Source organism: Pristiophorus japonicus, chromosome 4, assembly GCF_044704955.1.
Source record: "Pristiophorus japonicus isolate sPriJap1 chromosome 4, sPriJap1.hap1, whole genome shotgun sequence".
Classification (NCBI taxonomy): Eukaryota; Metazoa; Chordata; class Chondrichthyes; family Pristiophoridae; genus Pristiophorus; species Pristiophorus japonicus.
Window position 1 is genome coordinate 165,275,145 of NC_091980.1, and position 22,993 is coordinate 165,298,137.

The 22,993-nt window shown below is 42.8% G+C and overlaps 1 protein-coding gene across 3 annotated transcripts in view; it reads left to right on the forward strand.

Moving 5' to 3' along the window:
* rmdn3 (regulator of microtubule dynamics 3) overlaps nt 1–22,203 on the forward strand; it is a 430,747-nt gene extending 408,544 nt beyond the window's left edge. The window contains exons 10-13 of one of the 3 annotated variants that reach the window (XM_070878788.1): nt 6,918–6,971; nt 13,602–13,682; nt 15,051–15,141; nt 18,911–22,203. In XM_070878788.1, coding sequence (XP_070734889.1) covers nt 6,918–6,971; nt 13,602–13,682; nt 15,051–15,101 — 186 coding nt within the window. In that variant the 3' untranslated portion in view covers nt 15,102–15,141; nt 18,911–22,203. Of the gene's footprint in view, nt 1–6,917; nt 6,972–13,601; nt 13,683–15,050; nt 15,274–18,910 lie in introns of those variants that run through there. The other 2 variants (XM_070878789.1, XM_070878787.1) reach the window with 2 other exon arrangements.
* Nucleotides 22,204–22,993: the final 790 nt, after the last annotated feature.

Sequence of the window (22,993 nt, forward strand, 5' to 3'; positions counted from 1 at the left end):
TATAGCCAAGAATGTTCAGTTCCGATTCACCCTTTGTTTGATCCAGGTTTCTGTTTTTGCCATTATATCATAACCCCATGTGACAACTTGTGCCTGGAGCTCACCAACTTTATTCTGGAGTTTTGCAAGATTACCTTAATGAGGAGTTTGATAGAAATTAAATAAATGGGGTACAGCCCATGATAGGGAAATGTTGAGCTTCAGACTCAGGACAAATTAGGTGGGGCACAGCCTTGGTGCACTGTTTGATCCTGAGCTGAACATGAAACCCCATATCCTAGCAATCACCAAGATTATTGGCTTTCATCTTTGCAACACTGCTTGTCTCCACCTTTCACCAAATTTCAGCTCATCCAAAACTTCACTACCCACATCTTATCCCACCTGCCAATTCATCATCATCATCATTACCCCTGGCCTCACCAACATTCATTGATTCCCTATCCGTCAACAAATGGAATTCAAAGTCCTTAACATTCACTCATCTCTTCATGGGCTCTCATCTCCCTACCTCTGCAAACTCCTCCAGCCACACAACCCAGTCTTACAATTCTGACTTTATATGCACTACTGCCCCTTCCAATCCCCATTAATTCCTGTACTTTCAGCCCTTGGGCTGGATTTTCAAAAGGTTTGCGACCGGGGTTTCGTGCAATTTGACCCTCCATGGTGAAAACCCGGTCGCAAAAACCGGACGGGATCCTCAGGTACCTGTTGGTGGCGGCGCTTCCAGGTAACACTGGGAAGAGGTGTGCTGATGTGCAACGATGCCGATTGCATTTGCGATCGACTTTCTGCAGTCTCCAGATCCGTACGCCGCACCCAGAATAGCCCAGAACCTGTCGATGCAGCCCTGCCAGCAGCGGTAAGTATGAAAACCTTTAAAAAAGGGAAGTTAAAGTTTTTATTTTTAAATTGTTTTGCAGCAATTACATAGTTAAGGGTTTTGTAACTATTTTTGGAATGATTTTGGGGAAAAGAAATTCTCCCCCCTCCCCCGCTCCCAAGGTCTCTCTCGCAGCGCAAACGACCCCGGACTAAAGTTGCCGAAACTCGCATTTTGCGCCGTAGATGCTTGTGCAATGCCTCCCTTACCGATGTAAAGGCCGAAACTGCGGCCTAAAAATGGTAGCACAGCGAAAGTGGTAATTTTCCTGTATCGCTACCGTTTTTGCCGAAAGCCAAAGATCTGGAATCCCCTCGCCAAACCTCCTTGCCTTGCTACTTCACTCCCTGTCTTTAAAGGTCTCTGTTACACTTATAATAAATGGTCAGACTGAGTACTGTGTGTAATGAGCTCCTTTATTAAGGTTCCAGAGTGCGGGTATCTCGTAGGCGGCCTGCTTATATACTGTGCTCCCAAGGGATGCTGGGATCCCTTGGGACGCCAACAGCTAGGCCCTCTGGTGGTCAGGTGTGGTGCAGATTACAAGGGGTTAAATACATAACAGTCTCCTCAGAACATATCTCTTTTATTGCCTTCTGTCACCTCTTCTAACTGTTTCTACTGATTGGTATCCATTACCTAGTGCTGCAGAAATCCAAATTATTATTATGTGTACAAAGTCTGTGGATGGAGTGGGCTGAATTACATTTTCTCATTCCATGTTCGTATGTACTTCAGCAAACAATAATTTCCATTCTATTGCCCCTGAAGTCATTCATGAAAAATTATTGCCTGCTGACATTAATGAATAGTAAGCATTTTTATACCTTTAACTGAAACAGTCATCATTGTTGCCCAAAGTGCCTTGAAATATAATCTGTTGTACTAATTGGCTTCAGAGTTGAAGGATAGGCTGGGTTCAGTTGATATATCACCACAGTTCAAATAGGCTGGCTACCAGGTGGAAACGGAGAAAAAAAATTCAAATGAGGTCTGTTAAATTTGGCAAGACCTCTGGGTCCCCAATATTTATGACTTTCTCGGCTGCTAAAAGTCATTCCCGCCTCCCCGTAAACATCGGGGCTATAGTATCAAAATGGTGAAGTTCTGAAGCAAATGACCTCCATCTAGACCAGTCACTAATGCACATCTAAGGTAAATTATTCTTGTTATTGGATGCTAAAGGAAATGTTGGTCCCTTAGAGGACGAGACTGGGGAACTAGTAATGGGGAACATGGAGGTGGCAGAAACTCTGAACAAATATTTTGTATCAGTGTTTATGGTAGAGGACACCAACAATATTCCAACAGTGGATAGTCAAGGGCCTATAGGGCATGAAGAACTTAACACTATCACAATCACTAAGGAGTTGGTACTCAGTAAGATAATGGGGCTGAAGGCAGATAAATCCATTGGACCTGGTGGCTTGCATCCTAGGGTCTTAAGAGAAGTAGCGGCAGGGATTGTGGGTGCGTTGGTTATTATTTACCAAAATTCCCTGGATTCTGGGGAGGTCCCAGCTGATTGGAAAACTGCAAATTTAACGCCCCTATTTCAAAAAGGAGGCAGACAAAAAGCAGGAAACTATAGACCAGTTAGCCTAACATCTGTGGTTGGGAAAATGTTGGAGTCCATTATTAAAGAAGCAGTAGCAGGACACTTGGATAAGCAAAATTCGGTCAGGCAGAGTCAGCATGGATTTATGAAGGGTAAGTCATGTTTGACAATTGTTCTGGAGTTCTTTGAGGATGTAACGAACAGGGTGTATAAAGGGGAACCAGTGGGTGGTGGTGTATTTGGACTTCCAGAAGGCATTTGACAAGGTGCACAAGATAAAAGTTCACGGGGTTGGGGGTAATATGTTAGCATGGGTAGAGGATTGGCTAACTAATAAAGACCAGAGAGTCGGGATAAATGGTTCATTCTCTGGTTGGCAACCAGTTACTAGTGGGGTGCTGCAAGGATCAGTAGTGGGACCCCAACTATTTACAATCTATATTAACGACTTGGAAGAAGGGACTAAGTGTAACGTAGTCAGGTTTGCTGACGATACAAAGATGGGAGGAAAAGCAAAGTGTGAGGAGGACACAAAAAATCTGCAAAAGGACATAGACAGGCTAAGTGAGTGGGCAAAAATTTGGCAGATGGAGTTTAATGTTGGAAAGTGTGAGGTCATGCACTTGGGCATAAAAAAATCAAAGAGCAAGTTATTATTTAAATGGAGAAAGATTGCAAAGTGCCGCAGTACAGTGGGACCTGGGGGTACTTGTGCATGAAACACAAAAGGATAGTATGCAGGTACAGCAAATGATCAGGAAGGCCAGTGGTACCTTGGCCTTTATTGCAAAGAGGATGGAGTATAAAAGCAGGGAAGTCTTGCTACAGCTATACAGTGTATTGGTGAGGCCACACCTGGAATACTGCGTGCAGTTTTGGTTTCCATATTTACGAAAGGATATACTTGCTTTGGAGGCAATTCAGAGAAGGTTCACTTGGTTGATTCTGGGGATGAGGGTGTTGACTTATGAGGAAAGGTTGAGTAGCTTGGGCCTCTCCTCATTGGAATTCAGAAGAATTAGAGGTGATCTTATTGAAACATATAAGATTATGAATGGGCTTGACAAGGTGGATGCAGAGAGGATGTTTCCACTGATGGGGAGACTAGAACTAGAGGGCATGATCTTAGAATAAGGGGCCACCCATTTAAAACCGAGATGAAGAGGAATTTCTTTGAGGGTTGTGAATCTATAGAATTTGCTGCCTCAGAGAGCTATGGAAGCTGGGACATTGAATAAATTTAAGACAGAAATAGACAGTTTCTTGAACGATAAGGGGTTATGGGGAGCAGGCGGGGAAGTGGAGCTGAGTCCATGATCAGATCAGCCATGATCTTATTGAATGGCAGAGCAGGCTCGAGGGACCATATGGCCTACTCCTGTTCCTAATTCTTATGTTCTTACGTTGTATAAACAACTAGCAACATCTAGCGAGAAGTATCGAGAACTACAATAGTGTAGCAAATGATATGGGCTCATTGAAGACAGACGCAGGTGATACTGGAATAAATAAAAAGGTCAAGGTAAATACTTGGGGCTAGAAATTCCGTTTTGGGTCATAGCGGTTTTTTTTCCGCCAAAATTACGCTATGACTCCATTATGATTTCGAGGCTGAACATTCAGGGAAAAATCAGCGTTGCACAAGGATTTGCGGCACAAACTGCAAATTTTCTGCAACTTTTCTCCGATGCAAATACCGCTGCGAGTTCGGTCTCGGAAGGGAGAAAACACAAAGAAAATTTCCAAAAAATAAAAAGTCACAATACATTCACAAGACCCTTTTCTAGCGAATCGCTGCAAAAAAAATTTTAAATAAAAACTTTAATTTACCTTTTTTTCAGGTTTTCATACCTACCGCTGTTCCAAGGGCTGCACCAACAGGTTTTAGAAACATAGAAACATAGAAAATAGGTGCAGGAGTAGGCCATTCGGCCCTTCGAGCCTGCACCGCCATTCAATGAGTTCATGGCTGAACATGCAACCTCAGTACTCCATTCCTGCTTTCTCGCCATACCCCTTGATCCCCCTAGTAGTAAGGACTATATCTAACTCCTTTTTGAATATATTTAGTGAATTGTAACTCCTTTTTGAATATATTTAGTGAATTTTCCCTCTGCGTTTTTTTTTAAACCCTATTTACGGGTCACCGCTGAGCCAAATATCGGGCAAAAGCGGATTTTCCAGTCTTGCATGCCGGCAATCTACTCCCCAGCGGTATTTCAAAACCACCGGCGCAAGACTTCAGGGAATTTCCCGTCGCACCGTTTTCCACCCAAAACGGCAAAACACCGCCAAAAAACCTGGCGGAAGGTTGCGGAATTTCCAGCCCGCAATATCCGGTTTCACGGTAGAAGAAAAGGATAAAATACCAGGGATAGAATGGAAATGAAAATAAATTAAAATAACTTATTGTATTCAATATTAGTTTATAAAATGGCAATGGAGACAATAACGGGTCTGAGGATTGATAAATCTCCAGGACCTGATGGTTTCCACCCCAGGGTATTAAATGAAGTAGGTGAGGAAATTGCAGAAGTGTTAATTGTAATCTTTCAAAGCTCTCTTGATTTGGGAATTGTGCCGTTAGACTGGAAAATTGCTAATATCACTTAATTATTTAAGAAAAGTGTTCAAGAGAAACCAGGTAACTACAAGCTTGTCAGTTTAACGTCCATTGTGGGGAAGCTACTAGAATCTGTCATTAAGGATAGAGCGACTGAGCACTTGAGGAAATATAAGCTAATCAGAGAGAGCTAACAGGGCTTTGTAAAGCTGTCATGTCTGACTAATCTTGTTGAATTTTTTGAGAGGGTCACTAATAAGGTAGACAAGGAGTGTCTGGATGTTATCTATATGGACGTTGGATCAAAGAAAGATAAATCGAATAATTTTCTAAATGGTGAGATACTAGGAGCTGCAGAGGAATAAAGAGATTTGGGAATCCAAATACATTAATTATTTAAAACAGGTACAATATGCAATCAAAAAGACCAATGGAATGTTGGCCTTTATCTAAGGGGACTGGAATATAAAGGAAAGTTATGCTTCAGTTGTATAGAGCCTTGGTCAAACCCCCATCTGGAGTACTGCGCTCAGTTCTGGCTTGTATTCCCATGAGTATAAAGGTTGAAGTGTGATCTGATCAAGGTGTTTAAAATTTTAAAAGAATTTGAAAGGGTAGATACAGAGAAACTATTTTCTCTGATGGTAGAATCGAGAATGACTGGATATGATGGTAAAATTAGAGCTAGGACAGAGAGTATTTTTTCCACACAGTATAGTAGAAATCTGGAATTCTCTCTCCCAAAAGGCTGTGGATGCTGGGACAATTGGAGCTTTGAAGACTGAGATGGATAGATTTTTGATGGGTAATGGCATCAAGGGATATGGAGCTACGGCGGGTAAATGGAGTGTTGAGGGAGTGCTGCACTGTCAGAGGTGCTGTCTTTCGGATGAGAACGTTAAACCGAGGCCCTGTCTGCCCTCTTAGGTGGACGTAAAAGATCCCTTGCCACTATTTTGAAGAAGAGCAGGGAAGTTATCCCCGGTGTCCTGGCCAACATTTGTCTTTCAATCAACATAACAAAAACAGATTATCTGGTTATCATCACATTGTTGTTTGTGGGAGTTTGCTGTGTGCAAATTGGCTGCCGGGTTTCCCACATTACAACAGTGACTACACTCCAAAAGTACATTGGCTGTAAAGCACTTTGAGACAACCAGTGGTCATGAAAGGCACTATATAAATCCAAGTCTTTTTAGCACCTCTCCCATCCACAATAAGGGAGAAAATGTAAATGCAGGGAAAATAAAATGTAGAATTAAGCTAAATTATCAAAGTAAACGCTATCTACCCCTTGGTACTAGGTGACAGTGTGTTAGAATACTTTGCTTTCCACTAATAAGGATGGATTTAAATCCATCTCAGATCAATCAGATAAAAGTTTCATTTCCCAGTAGGTTGTAAACGTCCAACATGAAATGAGTTTGGGAAGTCTTCGACAAAAGCAAAATACTGCGAATGCTGGAATCTGAAATAAAAACAGAGAATGCTGGAAATCTCAACGGGTCAGGCAGCACCTGTGGAGAGAAAAACAGTGTTATCATTTCGGGTCGTCATGCTGCCTGACCCGCTGAGATTTCCAGCATTCTCTGTTTTTATTCGGGAAGTCTTCTAGTGGGTATGTGTCTGGAGTACAAAACTGTCCTTAATTCAGAGGCTAAAGGGGAAATTAAAATTTTCCATTGGTGCCCTTCTGAGATAGGGGTTAAAGTATAAAGTTTGAGTATCAGCTACATCTTACTCACACGATTCTTGTCTTGGGGTTACTTGATCATACAAGGTGCAAAAATGAAAACGGTTCCTTTCTGACATTTATCATTTTAATGAGCTTAAATTCATTAGCAAAAAAAAAAGTTATAGTCATCCATGTTAGTAAACAAGTGTTGTTATTATTACCATCTGTTTTACAGGCTGAAGAATTGAGTCCAGGATACTCCAAATCCAACTCGGTCTACATTGCAAAGGTACTCTAGTCGCCAGTGTCTTGGATAGGGTAACCCAAGGAGATATGGGATGCCAGCTGGCTAAGGCACAAAATTACTGTCCTTCACTTGTAGAAACTGGGCAGATACAAATGCATCCAAAGTAAAAGAAAAGTATTGGAAAAAGAGCGAGGTGTTCCGTTGGGACGGGCTCCACTTAAACCGGGCTGGGGCAAGTATCCTGGCAAATCGAATAACTGGGGCCGTAGATAAGGCTGCCGTCGGACTTTAAATTAAAAGGGAGGGTAAGGGATCAGGTGAGGGAAAATTTAGAAATCTAAAGAGAAAAGTCAAGACAATAGAGCTGTGTAGTGATTTGTGTAAAGATAAGCGGAATGTGACAGAGTTTAATGATAATAGTGCATCAGCGAATAAGGTCAAAGCAGGGAATAATGGTAAAAAATTTTAATTAAAGGCTCATTATCTAAATGCACGAAGCATTCATAACAAGATGGATGAAATAGTGGCTCAAATAAAGATAAATGGGTTTGATCTAATAGCCTTTGTTACCAGCTCCTATTATATCTGGATTAATACCCTGTCCAATGGTTGCAAGATGACCAAGGTTGAGAACTAAATATTCCAGGGTACTTGACATTTAGAAAAGACAGGAAGTATGGAAAAGGAGGGGGGGTAGCCCTAATAATAAAGGATGACACAAGGGCAGTAGTGAGAAAGGATCTTGGCTCGGAAGGTCAGGAAGTAGAATCAGTATGGGTGGAGATAAGAAATAAGGGGCAGAAAACTTGATAGGCCCCTTAACAGTAGTTATACCATTGGACAGGATATTAATCCAGATATAATAGGTAATGCAATATTTCTGGGGGGATTTTAATCTTCATATAGACTGGACTAATCAAATTGGCAAAGTTAGTCTGCATGACAAGTTCATGGAATGCATTCGAGACAGTTTTCTAGAATAATACGTCGTGGAACCTACCAGGGAACAGGCTATTTTAGATCTTATATTGTGTAATGAGGCAGGTGTAATTAGTAATCTTAGTTAAGGATCCTCGGGGAAGAGTGATCCTAATATCATAAAAGAATGGTTACAGCACATTCCATGCATTCCAGCATATACATTCCGTTGAGAAGTTAAAACTCCACAGGAAAAGTGATCCATCCGTGGCTAACTAAAGAAGCTAAGGATAATATTAGACAAAAAGAAGAGGCTTATAATGTTGTGAATAGTAGTAAACTTGAGGATTCAGAGAGTTTTAGAAACCAGCAAAGGATGACCAAAATATTGACAAAAAGGAAAAAATAGAATATGAGTAAACTAGCAAAAAATATAAAAGAGCTTCTACAAGTATGTAAAAAGGAAGAGAGTAACAAAAATAAACGTTAGTCCCTTAGAGGCTGAGACAGAAGAAATTATGGGGAATAAGGAAATGGCAGAGACAAACACATATTTTGTATCTGTCTTCACAGTGGAAGACACAAAAAGCATATCGAAAAAATGTGGGGAACCAAGGGGCTAATGAGAGCGAGAAAATTAAAGTAATTAGCATCAGTAGAGGAAAAAGTACTTGAGAAAACGAATGGGTGTAAAAGCCAACAAATCCCCTGAACCTGATGGCCTACATCCTAGGTTTCCAAAGGAGGTGGCTGCAGATGCATTGGTTATGATCTTTCGAACAAAACCAGCAGAGTGGAAGGTAGCAAATGTAACAGCACTATTCAAGAAATGAGGGAGAAAGAAAACAGGGAACTACAGGCCAATTAGTCTGGCATCAATCATTGAAAAAAATGCTGGAATCTATTCTTAAAGTGCTAACAGGGCACTTAAAAAATCATTATATGATCAGGCAGAATCAACATGGTTTTATGAAAGGGAAAATGTGTTTGACAAATTTATGAGAGCTTTTTGAGGATGAAACTAGCAGGGGAGATAAAGGGGAACCAGTGAACGTAGTATATTTGGATTTCCAAAAGGCATTCGATAAGACGCTACATAAACAGTTTATTACACTAGATAAGGGTTCATGGGGTTGGGGGTAATATATTAGCACAGATAGAGGATTGATTAAAGGACAGAAAACAGAGAGTAAGGATAAACGGGTCATTTTCAGGTTGGCAGGCTGTAACTAGTAGGATGCTGCAAGGATCAGTTTTTGGGTCTCAGCTATTTACAACCTATGTTAACGACTTAGATGAAGGAACTGAGTGTAATGTATCCACGTTTGCTGATGATACAAAGCTAGATGGGACAGTAAGCTGTGAGGAGTACCCAAAGGGTTAGAAATTCCATTTTTGGTCATAGCGGTATTTTTCCGCCAAAAATAATGCAATGACTCCGTTATGATTCCAAGGCCCAACATTCGGGATAAAATGCGCCCAGCGGTAAAAATCGGCGTTGCACGAGGATTCGTGGCGCAAATCGAGAATTTTCTGCAACTTTTCTCCAAAACCAATAACACTGCGAGTTGGGCCTAGGGAGGGGGGAAAACATCAAAAAATAAATTCAAAAAAATTAAAAATCACAAAACATTCACAGGACCCTTTTCCATCAAATCACTGCAAAAGAATTAAAAAATAAAATCTTTCACGTACCTTTTTTGCAGGTATTCATACCTACCACTGTTCCAAGGGCTGCAACGCAGGTTTTACACGGGCGTTTTTTTTCATCCTATCTACGGGTGCGCTGCGAGCCAAATATCTGGCGAAAGCACTTTTTCGAGTCTTGCATGCCAGCGGTCCGCTCCCCAGTGGTATTTAAAAACTGCCGGCGCAAGACTTTAGTGAATTTTCACCAAAAACGGCGAAATAGCGCCGAAAAAAACAGGCACAAGGTTGGGGAATTTCCAGCCCATAGAGTCTGCAAAGGGATGTAGGCAGGTTGTAAGTGGCCAATAAGGTGGCAGATGGAATATAATGTGAGGTTATTCACTTTGGAAGAATAGAAAAACAGAATATTTTGTAAATGGTGAGATATTTTTAAATGTTGGTGTTCATAGAGATTTGGTTGTTCTCGTACAAGACACACAAAGTTAGCATGCAGGTACTGCAAGCAATCATGAAGGCAAATGGCATGTTGGCCTTAATTGCAAGGGTGATGAAGTACAGAGTGTGGAAGTCTTGCTACAATTGTACAGGGCTTTGGTGGGACTACACCTAGAGTACATGTGCAGTGTCCAGAATCCGGAACCCTCGGGACTGAGGTCGTTCCGGATTCCGCGTTTTTCCGGACTTTGAAACATCTTTCTGACGTCACTAATCCGGAAACTCCCGAGCCCAGGTTTGGGTACTTCCGGATTTTGGAACGTCAGAAGGTGGGGTGGGGGGTGCTCGACGAGGAGCTGTTCGGGCCGCCGGACCTGTCAATGAGTCGTCAGGCGGAGCCCCGTCGCCAAGGAGCTATTCACGCGGGCCCCGTCGCCGAGGTGGTGTTCAGGCGGGGCCCTGTCGCCAAGGATCTGTTCGGACGGGCCTGCCGAGGAGGAGCCATTCGGGCGGGCCCCGTCGCAGAGGAGGTGTTCGGGCAGGTCGGCGAGGAGGTCATGAGGTAGGGCAGCAGCGGTGAGGCGAGACCCAATGCCAGGCAGCGGCGGGACCGGATTCTGGAACATTTTATGGATTCCGGACGACCCTGCCACCAATCAGTCCGCATTCTGGAACTCCAGATTTTGGAAGCTGCACCTGTACTATATACAGTTTTGATCTCCTTATCCAAGGAAGGATGTACTTGCCTTAGAGGCGGTACAACAAAGGTTCACTTGATTGATCCCTGGGAAGAGAGGGTTGCCCTATGAGGAGAGAGTGAGTAGAATGGGCCTATACTCTCTGGAGTTTAGAAAAATGAGAGGTAATCTCATTGAAAAGTATAAGATTCTGAGGGAGATTGACAGGAGAGATGCTGAGAGATTGTTTCCCCTGGCTGGAGAGTCTAGAACATAGTGGGCATAGTCTCAGGATAAGGGATCAACCATTTAAGACTGAAATGAGGAGGAATTTCTTCACTCAAAGGGTTGTGATTCTTTGGAATTCTCTATCCCAGTGGGCTGTGGATACTCAGTCGTTGAGAATACTCAAGGCTGAAATAGATAGATTTTTGGAATCTAGGGATATGGGGATTGGGCACGAAAGTGGATTTGAGGTCGAAGATCAGCCATAATCTTATTGAATGGTGGAGCAGGCTCGAGGAGTCATATGGCCTGCTCCTGCTTCTATTACGTTTTTATGTCAAGGAAATAAAAGCACTTGACTGAAGGCTATCGAGAATCTCACAGTATTATTAGCAATGATAATAGAGGTTCTGTGGTCTTATCCTAAATACAGCGGCAGTTTCCTAATCAAATGTTGGTTATCATTATAATTTATAAAGTAATGTATACATACCAGGCCTTCTGTGTTTCACCAGACGAAGTTTGTAGGAAAGAAGGAAAGTCAGCCATGGCTTCCTTAGTTGCAAACTTCTAACACACATCCTGCCTGGTTTTACATGAGTGACATTAGCAGAAATGCCTGCGGGAGATCATCCTGTTCTCCCCTTTCCATTACCTTCCTAAGTTTCCATGGTGGCTTTTTTTTATCTGCAGGAACTATAGGTGAATGTTGTCCCTGAGTACTTACACTTCTGTGTCACATCAATGTCTAAAGCATCTTCACTCATTCTGCATTGGAGACTTATAGACCAGGAAGATAAGTGGTCACTTTTGTAATGTAGGAAAAATGGCAGCCATTAGCACACAGCAAGCTCCCACAAACAGCAATGTGGTGACCAGGTAATCTGATATAGGTATAAATATTGGCCAGGAACCACGGGAGAACTCCCCTACTCTTCTTCGAATAGTGCCCCGAGATCTTTTACATCCACCTGAGATGGCAGACGGGGCCTCGGTTTAACGTCTCATCCCAAGGACGGCACCACTGACAGTGCAGCACTCCCTCAGCACTGCACTGGAGGAAGATCCCAGTTTCAATGTTCAGACTGTGCTGAATTATCTCATCAAGTACTGTAGAACACTTTTTATACATGATCTAAATTTTTCAGACCTAGCAAAGTGCCCTGAAAGCGTTCGTATTGTAAAGAAAAGAAAGGCTTACATTTATGTAGCTCCTTTCATGACCACCAGACATCTCAAAGTGTTTTACAGCCAGTGACATACTTTTGGAATGTAGTCACTGTTGTAATGTGGGAAACGCGGCTGTACACAGCAACTCCCACAAACAGCAATGTGATAATGACCATTTAAACTGTTTTTGTTATGTTGATTGAGGGATAAATATTGGCCAGGGCACCGGGGATAACTCCCTTGCTCTTCTTCGAAATAGTGCCATGGGATCTTTTACATCCACACTGAGAGAGCAGACGGGGCCTCGGTGTAATGTCTCATCCAAAAGACAGCACCTTTGACAGTACAGCACTCCTTCAGCATTACACTGGAGTGTCAACCTAGATTTATGTGCTCAAGTCCCTGGACTTGAACCCACAACCTTCTGACTCAGAAACGAGTGTGCTACTCACTGAGTCACAGCTGACATGTGATTGTGAATAATGTTAGCTTGTATGCATGGGGCAAAGTGCGTACCATAATTCTAAATTCCATGTGACAGTGCACATGCCCCATCCCCTTATTTTTCTATCCACAATTATAAACCGTTCTGCAATAGTTACTTGAAGAAAAATATTAGTACAGGTATAGTAATAAAGTGAAGCCAATGTCTTTGGTGCCTGGGTTTAACAGATTGAAATGTTTAAAGACTATGTTTATATCTGTTTTGGAGGACCATGCACCATACCATTTCATTTTGACTGCAGTGTGAATTATTTCTTGCTTTTGAATTCAAAAGATAGTACTGTTGCTATAGGACATTTGGTTGCATCATCCCATGGTCATGAAGATAAAAAGATCAACCAGAGTGTCACTCCTGATAACTAAGTGCCAACCTTCCTTCAGTGATTGCACTCTCATCTCTGAGTCAGAAGGTCATGGATTTAGATCCTACTTCAGAATACTTAATCTGGGCTGACAATTAGTGAAGTACTGAGGGAGGTGCTGTGTTTTAGATGAGATGTTAAACCAAGCCTGCCCTAACAAAAAGACATAAAAGATCCCATGACACTATTCGAATAAGGGCATTGGATTCTCCTAGTCTATTGACCCTTCTATCTCCTTATTTCTGACCTGGGCCAAAGCTTAAATGTGACAGTTCCCCTGGTCAGGAGACTAGAAAGTGGAACAAAACCTGGTTCGGCCAGGATTCCACCCTGTTAGCACACTACAACATGTCAGCCTAGGCTCAGTGGGTAGCACTCTCACCTCTGAGTCATAATATTGTGGGATCAAGTCCCACTTCAGGAACTTGAGCACAATATCTAAGCTCCAGTGCAGTACTGAGGGAGTGTTACACTATTATCTGCTGAAACCTGTCTGTACTCTCCACAGATGCTGACTGTCCTGTTGTCTATATCCAACATTTTCTGTTTCTAGTCCAGCATTCTTTTTCTCTTGTCATTCTGTGATCTCTGCCTTTATTCATATATTTCTCAACTCCCTAAGTTATGTGGGTATCCAAATAAATAGAGGCTGCACTTTTAGCACTAGCATTCATTCAGAAGTCAGTTCCACTTGATGTAACTCTAACATGCAGCTGTTCTGGTATTCACAGTGCTACAGGGATCTTGGAAGCTATGCAACTGCCCTACATTGGCTGGAATTAGCATCTGAGTTGCCTATCACATCTAAAGAGGTAAGAATAATGCAGCACAGGATTAGCATCCTGTTTGTGTTAAACTCTTTCAAAAACTCCTCCATGTTATTGAGTTAGTCAGAAATTCGGGCCCATCTTAATTTCAAAGGAAAGCTTTTCTGGACAGTTTTGCAATGTTGGATTTCATTTTAAAACTCCGTTTGGCAGCCAGTTTTGAAACACTAACATAGCTTTCTTTGAACACTGCACTGTTATTTTTCATTGTGCTATACCAGTAATAGCACTCTGAAAGGATATTGAGTGTCCCTCCCACCCTCCCTGCAGGGCAGTGATTTGCAATCTCATTTCTTCTAGAGGTGCACTGACCGTGGCCTGGAGAAGGGGCCCCTATCCAAGGAATGATGCTCAGAATGCACCTAAGCAAAGGACATTTACATTTAAAATGGGGTTTAAACAAAATGTGGTACACTGAGCCATATTGACCAGGAACATTCAGTCTTGGTCTGTGGCTGGTTAGCTGATCTCACTTAGAACAAGTGGGAATTAGGGGCACGATAACCATCATAGGAACAGAAGGAGGCTATTCAGCCCCTCGAGCCTGTTCTGCCATTCAATGAGATGATGGCTGATCTGTACCCTAACTGCATCCACCCACATTGGCTCCATATCCATTAATATCCTTGGCTAGCAAACATCTAGCGATCTCAGAGTTAAAGTCATTAATTGAGCTAGCATTGATTGCTTGTTGTGGGAAAGAGTTCCACATTTCTGCCACTCTTTGTGTGCAGAAGTGTTTCCTAACTTCTTTCTTGAACAGCCTAGCTCTGATTTTAAAGTTATGTCTCCTTGTCCTAGACTCTCCCACCAGCAGAAAAAGTTTTTCTCGCTCTACCCTATCAATTCCTTTCAAAATCCAAAATAAACCTCAATCAAATCACCCCTTAACCTACTGTATTCTACTGGAGAGGAAAAATCAGCCGGATAGACCTTCCTGATCACTTTCCAGTGACTTCTGCTGGAAGAATGTCCATGTGTAGACATGGGTGAGGACAAGAACAGCTCAGTTGTGATTTTCCGCCTACCCCCACTGCATAGTCAAATAGCCAGCTAAGTTGCTGATTCAGAGGGGCACACATAAAGATTATCCTGATACTGAAGGTCAGCTTGGATCCACTGTATTATAATCCCGTAATGGGAGGAATGGATCTGGCTGATGGGAGACTGGATACTGCAGGACATCCTGTCTCCCAAGTACCACCCTGTGAAGAAGCATCTGCCCTCTGCTTGCTCCCTCCTGTTCCTGAGCAATGTGTAAATTTTCTTTAAGGTAGTCAGTCTCCTGTCACTCTTAACGCATACCTTTGCATGTCTCCATATATCACAACCCTATTTTTTCTCTTCATCTAGGACACAGAGGCACAGAAGCAGCTGGAAGAAATGCAAAATGACCTCAGCTAAAACAACTAAGCACTGTCCTGTTAACCAGAAGAACTAGAAGGTCTTTGTTTCATTGCAGAATGTCCTTGAGTTATGTAAACAAGTCTAACTTTGAATCCAACCTCTCCAGCTATTGTGGTATTTTATGCTGTCACTGAATAACCACAAAATATCATAAATCATGTCAGATTGATGGTTAGAGTTTGAGAATTTTCTCCAAGTCACAAAGGGTCCACTCTTTTCTCAAATCCTTACATTAGAGGAGATAGACATTGGATCCCAATGAGTTGACAGTTTTATTTTCCTTTGGCAGTCGAGACTTCCTATTCGTGTGAAGAGACTGACTTGTCTCCTTTATGTAAGAAAAAAAAACACTAATTTTCCATGGCTCCTATTCACATTCTTTTAACAAGAGCTTCAATTGGGCTAATTTTAAGGGTGTTTCTTGCTATTTATTTAGATAAACGTACATAATATATGCACACAGATATAATGAAGACATTATGTATTTTCAAGGATATACAATGTACAAGTTTTCAAGGCCACAGAATTGGTGTTTCAGAAGTCTCTGTGACTTTGAGAGTTTGTATTATTACAGTGTATTTACCTCATCACCAGTTATAGTGCCCATGCACCTTTGTGACTAACAAAGTGACTATTAAGCAGCATGATGATTATGGATGTGTGGTGTGTGCTCCCTTTGGCACAGCAGTGAGATCATATAAACATTAATATTGATGGACCTTGCCCAATGGCCATTTGGCGATGTAAATGTGTAGCAAACATTCAGAGCAGAATGACTCAGGATGGATTCTCATTCTGTGTTGCATTAACTGAGCTCAGACCAGCATCAGTGACAATGCGACAAGTGACCTTCAATGCCCTGGACTGAGGAGAGGAAAAATCAGTAAACGTCTACGCTATTGATCACTACTGGAAGTGTGCATGTGTGTGGACATACAGTGAGATCAGGATCGGGCCACCCCCTGCCCTTGGCCTGCCAGCTCTTACTGTCTATGCATATTTGTGAAGATTGGCTATTTAGGAGAGTTATGGAAGGGGAACTCATGCAACTGCGCAAATCAATGCCTTCAGGTGTGGAAGGGAGAGAACGTTGGCACAGATGGGAGAGAGAGATGTGTATTCTGGCATTTCACAGTAAAGCCGTTATCTTCACTAACTCGTGCTACAATATCAAGATTTAACTGAGGTGTAAGACTGGCTCTCATTACCATTATCCAATCTTGATATCGTAGCATGTTAGTGCAGTAAATTGCTCCTGGCTGATACAATGCCAGAATTCTACCAGCTGCTCCAATTCCATGATGGAGAACCAGATAAATTCTCAGTGGCTGTTAACCTTCAGCTGGGAGAAAGATCCCTGTTTAGACTTCAAGTGTATTTGAAATGTGGCACAGTGAAAGAGGTCTCTACAAAACGTCAAGCAAGTTAACATGTAAGTACTAAATGCCCTTTGCAGCTGTTCAAACCCGCATCTGTCATAATATCTGCAAGTTAGTAGATAACTCAGTGCGGAGAGTAGTTTAGTAATGCTGTTCTACCCACCAAAGGCACAGTTTTGATTTACGAGCAATGGCAGGAGTCGTATTGGCAGATAAACTGGTCACACGGACACAGAGCGTCTGCTTTGCTCTGCCGCCCATGTTAGAGTCAGATAAGCATACAAGGTCAGCACTTGTACTTAAACAAGCAACTGATCGGGTTTTCTTGGGCTCCTGTTACATCGGGAACAGGAATCCATTCATTGTTTTCATTTTTAAATTGCTTTACCACATTAAATTGTATGCAATAAGGCCCGGACCACAACTTACTTAGCTTTAAGTGGGGTGGGGGGAATATTCGGAGGTCCATCGACGAGGGATCTACTAACATTCTCCCCCTCCCCCCGCCCTTTTAAAAACTAACAAATATTATACAGGTATCGAATCTGCAATGAAACTCTTCAGCAACAGGCCAGGCATCAATTTGCACAAGCAACAAACAGCCTACATACTGAATGAGAAATGCTGCTTCTGTATCGGTAGCAGTAACTGGCACAGCTGTTACCTGATGGGGAAATAAGAGAGAACATGCATATTTTGGAATGCTACAAAGGCACTTTAAGTTTTTAAGGAATAATTAATGATATAATGTGACAGCAGCCAATAATGCTCATCGATTGAGGGTAAGTACATAATCAGAAAATGCACCCAACATATTGGATTTCAGCTCTGTTCAATTTATCTCACACATATGGTCCCAAAATACACGAATACCTTCACTCTGACTTATTGCAGATAACAGCTTTATTATAACTTTTCCTCTAACATGCAACAGTGTTAAATCACAACTGCTGCTGTTTATATGATATTAACCATATCACATGCCTCCCAGCTCCATGTTCGGCAGCATTGTTGGCCCACCCAGTTTAAAACGTCCACCAGAACTCATGACCATGTAATAATTGTTGCTGGAGAAGGGGGTGGAAGGATGCAATTCACCTTCCACTTTCTGACAATGTTCAAACAAAAACTCCTCATTTGGGTTACAGTTTCTATCTCTATATTTAATATTGTTGTCTCTTTCAGATTGGTTCAGCATAGCCTTTGTACCCCAGCTTTCTAATTGCTGCAGTATTCTTCGTGTGCAAAACAACCAAACAAATAATGTAAAAAAAAGGACATTTTGACTTCCCATCTTGTGGTTAGTTGGTTGGTTATTCACTGTAGAACACAGTAAACCAGTCAGATACTAGGAGAAAGAACTCGGAGTTCCCCTTCAGCTGCCATTACAGCTCACTGCCTAAATCTACAGTGACCCACCAACCATGGAAAACAAGGAGCTAAGTGAAAGGCCCTGTATAAGTGCAAGTTGTTTTCCTTTCTGTTTTAAGGCCCAACAACATATTTGCAACTCCCTGACTATCAGCACTGTCTGTCTCTGTCTTCTGGACACCCGAGACTTCCCTACTGCTCAATTCCTGGAACTCTTCTTGGAAAGGCTTTGGCCCTTGCCAGTCACTCGCTCTCCACTGAGTCTGACCAGCTAGCCACACTATCCCTGTTCCCTGTCCTCTCCTCGTGCCTCCTTATGAGCCACAACACCTGAGTGCCATACACTGCCACCCTGCCTGAGCTCTGCGCTCTTGTTTGCTCCGACCCCTCTGTTTAGCAAGGCCACGGAAGATATATTAATATATGTGAAATTACAGGACCCACCAGCATCCTACATATAGCACAACCCTTCAAATTCTCTCCCACCGATAAATAATGGGAAATGAGCAGGTCAGCAAACCTCTGTGCAGCCCACTCAGTATCACTTTTACACATATAGTATGCTCCTGTAGTTTATATTTTTGTTTTGGACAGGCACTTGTCCATTTTATGTTTTCCGCTCATTTGAATGGTCAAGCTAGCTGCTGTTGGGCCTCTGCCAGTGCCTCTACAGACAGGGCCACTTGAATGAACTAAAAACTACTGCAGGAGAGACAGTGTGTAGAGACAGACAAGTAACATACTGTGGGCAAGCACTGGCCCTCCATTTTAACTCCTTTCCCCCATTCTCGGCACATGAGCTCAGGCATAACTGCAAGTCCTACTCGTCTATGGCACAGTAGCCACTGCGGCATTTCCCAAGTTCGGGAACCCATAGGCACGCTGTGCACAATTTTCCAACCATTCGTTTTACTGGCCTGAAACATGAGGGTGGCGCGCTCAATGTTTCCTGTTAGGATGCAGCCCGTGGACATGAGTCCCACTGGCAGCAGAAACTCAGAAGATTGGCCCTTGCGCGTTCAAACCATTGAATTGTCCCATTGGTTTTAAGAGCAGGAGGAAATGTCGCTGGATCTCATGGAGCATTACCTCGAAGGATAAGAACCTCCCAACAATAGATACAGTCTCTGTCCTCTGAACTGCACCTGGCTCACTTGGTTTGGTGTGTACTCTTTTTTTCATAAAGCTTACTATACCCGAGATGGAATCTGTTTCATCAGTATTGGGATTGTTGGTGAGATGGGGGAGGGGGGGGCAAGGTATTTGTGAAAGGAGTCCTCGGGATTTAATTTGTACAGCTTAAAGAAACACAAGCAGTTCCTCAGTGATTAGAATGCTGGCCTTGGGTTCAGATGGCTTGACTGCTTTGAGCCAAGCAGACCCAAAGCCGCGCAGTCAAAATAACCACAAGGCGGTTATCTTTCCCGGTGTAGAATTTGAGGATAACATTTCTCACTCAAAATGTTTTCTATTGGAACAAGTTTGATTGTAAGTGGGTGCAAAACACCTGGAATCTAGACTGTGTACAGAAGCTGAAGGTGATGGTGTCACAATGGTCCATCGAACCAGTCAGCCGCTGAGGGGTGCCACTCCCTCATTTGGAGTATCCACATCAGTGGGGGAAGGGGAGGAGTTAAATCATGAAATGGGGAACAGACTTTATCGCAAGTTAGTGTCCAACTAAAGACATGGGGCCTTTATCCGCACAGCTGACGTATTTCTACATACCAGAGTGGTTGCTATGTGTCGGTGTAGCACATGAGTTAATATTGTAGACGATAGATGCACTTATATTTGTATGGTAGAAGAGAAACAGCCCTTTGGACGAGGGGTGTAGATTGATGATGCGCTCAAAGCGACAGAGGTTCCGGTCAGCTCTCTGGGGCTTAGCTGTCAGTGCGTGGTCCCGGGAATGCTTCTATTGCACAGAAACAGATGGAGCTCGCTCTTTCTCTGTAATGGGTGGTGCCTCTGACAACAGCCACCTGGGTGTCACAAGGCAGAGACGTGGTAAGGGGTTCGGATGACTCGACAATCTGCAACAGCACGTCCGTCTTGTTAAAATGAAGCTCTGTTGAGCCAATGGAGGGAGGGACCAAGCAGCAGCAAGGGTAGGAGAATTCAGAGCAAGTGCACACATGACTCCATCTTATGTAAGGCTACTTGAGATTAGAGAATGCTGGGGGCTGAGGGAGAGAATTTAGGAAATTTATTTGTCAAACAGGAAATAAATGAAAATTCCAATTGATAAAATCTTGAGTGAAGTCTAGGCTCAGTTGATTAAATTAGTGAAATGATGTATCAACAAAGTGTCTGTAATCGTTATCTGCCGTTTAACAAGAAATTGTTGGGGGGGTGGTGGTGATGCGTAGGTAATGTAATGCCGCTGCCGGCACTGCAGGGTAGATTCTGACTGAGTTAGAAGGGCACGGACCTTGTATGATGCCGCACTAGGACCCTAACTCCGGTTCTAAAACTCGAATTAACTGACTGTGGAGTGGAGAACACTCTGCTTATTCAGTAGCAGCGCACTTGTGTTGGAATCTGCTGAACTGTTGCATCAAGCGGTTTCTTGGTTTTACAAAATTAGCATCAAATATTTGAATTTCCACTTTTTGAATCGCAGGAAGGGAGCCCGTATTAATAATTGAAACTATAGAGGTTCCACTCTCATAATACATTGAGTGCAGTCACTGGGATTTCAGTAAAGGTGGGGGGGGATTTCCACACTATTTCCACTTACACCGTAATAAACAGCCAGCAGCACAGTTATAGATGCTGTCCTTCTAAATGTGGGTTGTGGCTGAACAGAGCAACACTGGGACGAATTACTGATGGGCATTGGCTGAAATACAATATGTTGGATTTTACACAGAAAATGCTGAAAATACTCCGCGGGCGGGGCAGCATCGGTGGAGAGAGAAACCGAGATAGTGTTTCAGGTCGAAGGTCGGCGACCTGAACCGTTAACTCTGCTTCCCTTTCTGTCGATGCTGCCTGACCCGCTGAGTATTCTCAGCAGTTTCTGTTTTGATTTCAGATTTCCAGCATCCGCAGTATTTTGCTTTTGTACACAATGTTTGTATTGTTCAGCTTGTAAAGCACGTTTTAAAGCGCTGCTCTGTAACCTATCACTCCGTTTACAGAGTTCTCAGAACGATGATCATCCCGTGCAGAGTGCAGTGCATTGAGACCCCATCCCTAAATACTCATCTACCCGAGAGATTCTGGCATTGCTTGACAAATGAAGTTCATCTGAAGGCAGTGATGAGCACATGACTTTCTGTTTAGCACTATTCAATTACGGAACCCCTTCCCTTTCAGACACAGAATCTCTACCATTCTGCTTCTTTTCATTAAACCTTTAGTTATTTGACGATGAAAGCAACCGGTTTCCTAGTAACATCCTCAGCCAGTCACCAGATCATGTCCACGTTTTTATTTGCAGATCAGACTGGGACATTCGTCTCAACCGAAGAAAATCTTGATCAAATTTTCATTTTTTAAAAAGCTTTGGGTTTTTTTGTACAGTAATTTACAGTCTACCGTTAACAAGAATGTTTTTGTGATTGTTTTATATTTATCCAAGTTGTTTGGTATCTTTTTTAATTGTATTTAAAAGAAATGCCCGTGGTGTGTGTGTGTGTTTATTGTATAATGAACTCACTACCCGGTGCTACTAATTCGCATTCAGACGAAGAATGTCTTTTTATATCCTGGTTGAGGGAGCAGGAAGATAATTTCTTCACCAACTGCCACCCAAATACCCCGAGACTTGCTGGTGAACTTTCCTGGCATCCTGGCCGCCCGCTCCCTGTTCTTTATAAGGCACAAAGGAAAAATAACGCCCCTTATCCCCAGATTCCTAATTTTTCCACAGGGATTTTCACGTGTATTATACAACTTGACCAATCCTTTAGTTCGTTGAATACCTAAAAATGCATTGAATGGGGTCTATGACTAGTGAGCGAAGTTTACTTACTAGTTTACCCAGCTAGCTTACTAAAAGCAGCAAGCACAACCTTCGCTGGCATAATCCCTGAGAGAGTATTCCACCTCGATACCAAGAGCTCCCGCCTCTCCCGCACAGTAACACCGATGAACACGCACTCAATAGGAACTGCGTCTGGTGTACCGAAATGTTCATGATTTTTTACTTTACAGTTGTGGTATATATCATTTTACAGTGATTGGAATAAAAACATTTAACCAGTCTCCCACTAATATCTTCAATATGTTCAATCAATAAGTAGGTCTGTGCTGTAGTTACTAACTAATCAACAAGTAAAGCAACTTTTTGCGAGGCACTTAATTTGCCTTTGTTTTGCTTGATCCACAGTTATATACAAACGTTGTCATTTCCTGGCAGCACACTGTGGATTGTCATTCAATAAACTTGGTGATCACATCCAGCATGATAGTCCTAAAGTATGAATGTTATCCTGCATCACCAACATGGAGCTTTAGAAATTCGCCTGTGCCCATTTTCTCTCGGAGCTCGTTCGCGTTTTATGCGCAAGCTGTCAGCGCCTGTCGTGCATTTGAGGAGGACGAATTTCGGGCCGTTTGCCTGACTGGTGGCGGCCTAAAGGTCGAGTCCCAAGAGGGGATGGAGCTGGCAATGGTGGTGGGGAGGGCTGATGGTGACGACTATCCTGAATCCACAGGAAGGAAATCTCAGAACCTTAGTTGGCAGCTGCCTAAGAATCTTGAACGGGGCAAGCATAACCCTTGTCCAGCTCATCGCAATCGGATATCTGTTGGGAGGCCTAAAACAGGCGTGGGGCTCCTCGTTTACATATTTAAGGGACCGAACGTCTGTTTTAGGCAGCTGCTGGGGTTTGCTGAAAAATGGCCCGACCCGATTTTAGGTCAGATGGTTTTCAAGTATCCTTGTAGCTCAGGACGTTGGTCTCTGAAATTGGGTCTCGTTGCGCCCGTTTTATGCCCTAAAAGTAGGTGCAACAAAGTCCAGTTTATACCTTCGAGCCTCCTGACCAGTGGTAGTGCAACACAACCAAGACCCAAAATGGAACTACCGAGAGACAAACTTTTAAATTCTGACCATCACCTGCAGTTCAGGCACTGCATGCAGACCACTAGAGTTCCAGGCTCCACCCCTGGGCTGTGCTGAGGTAG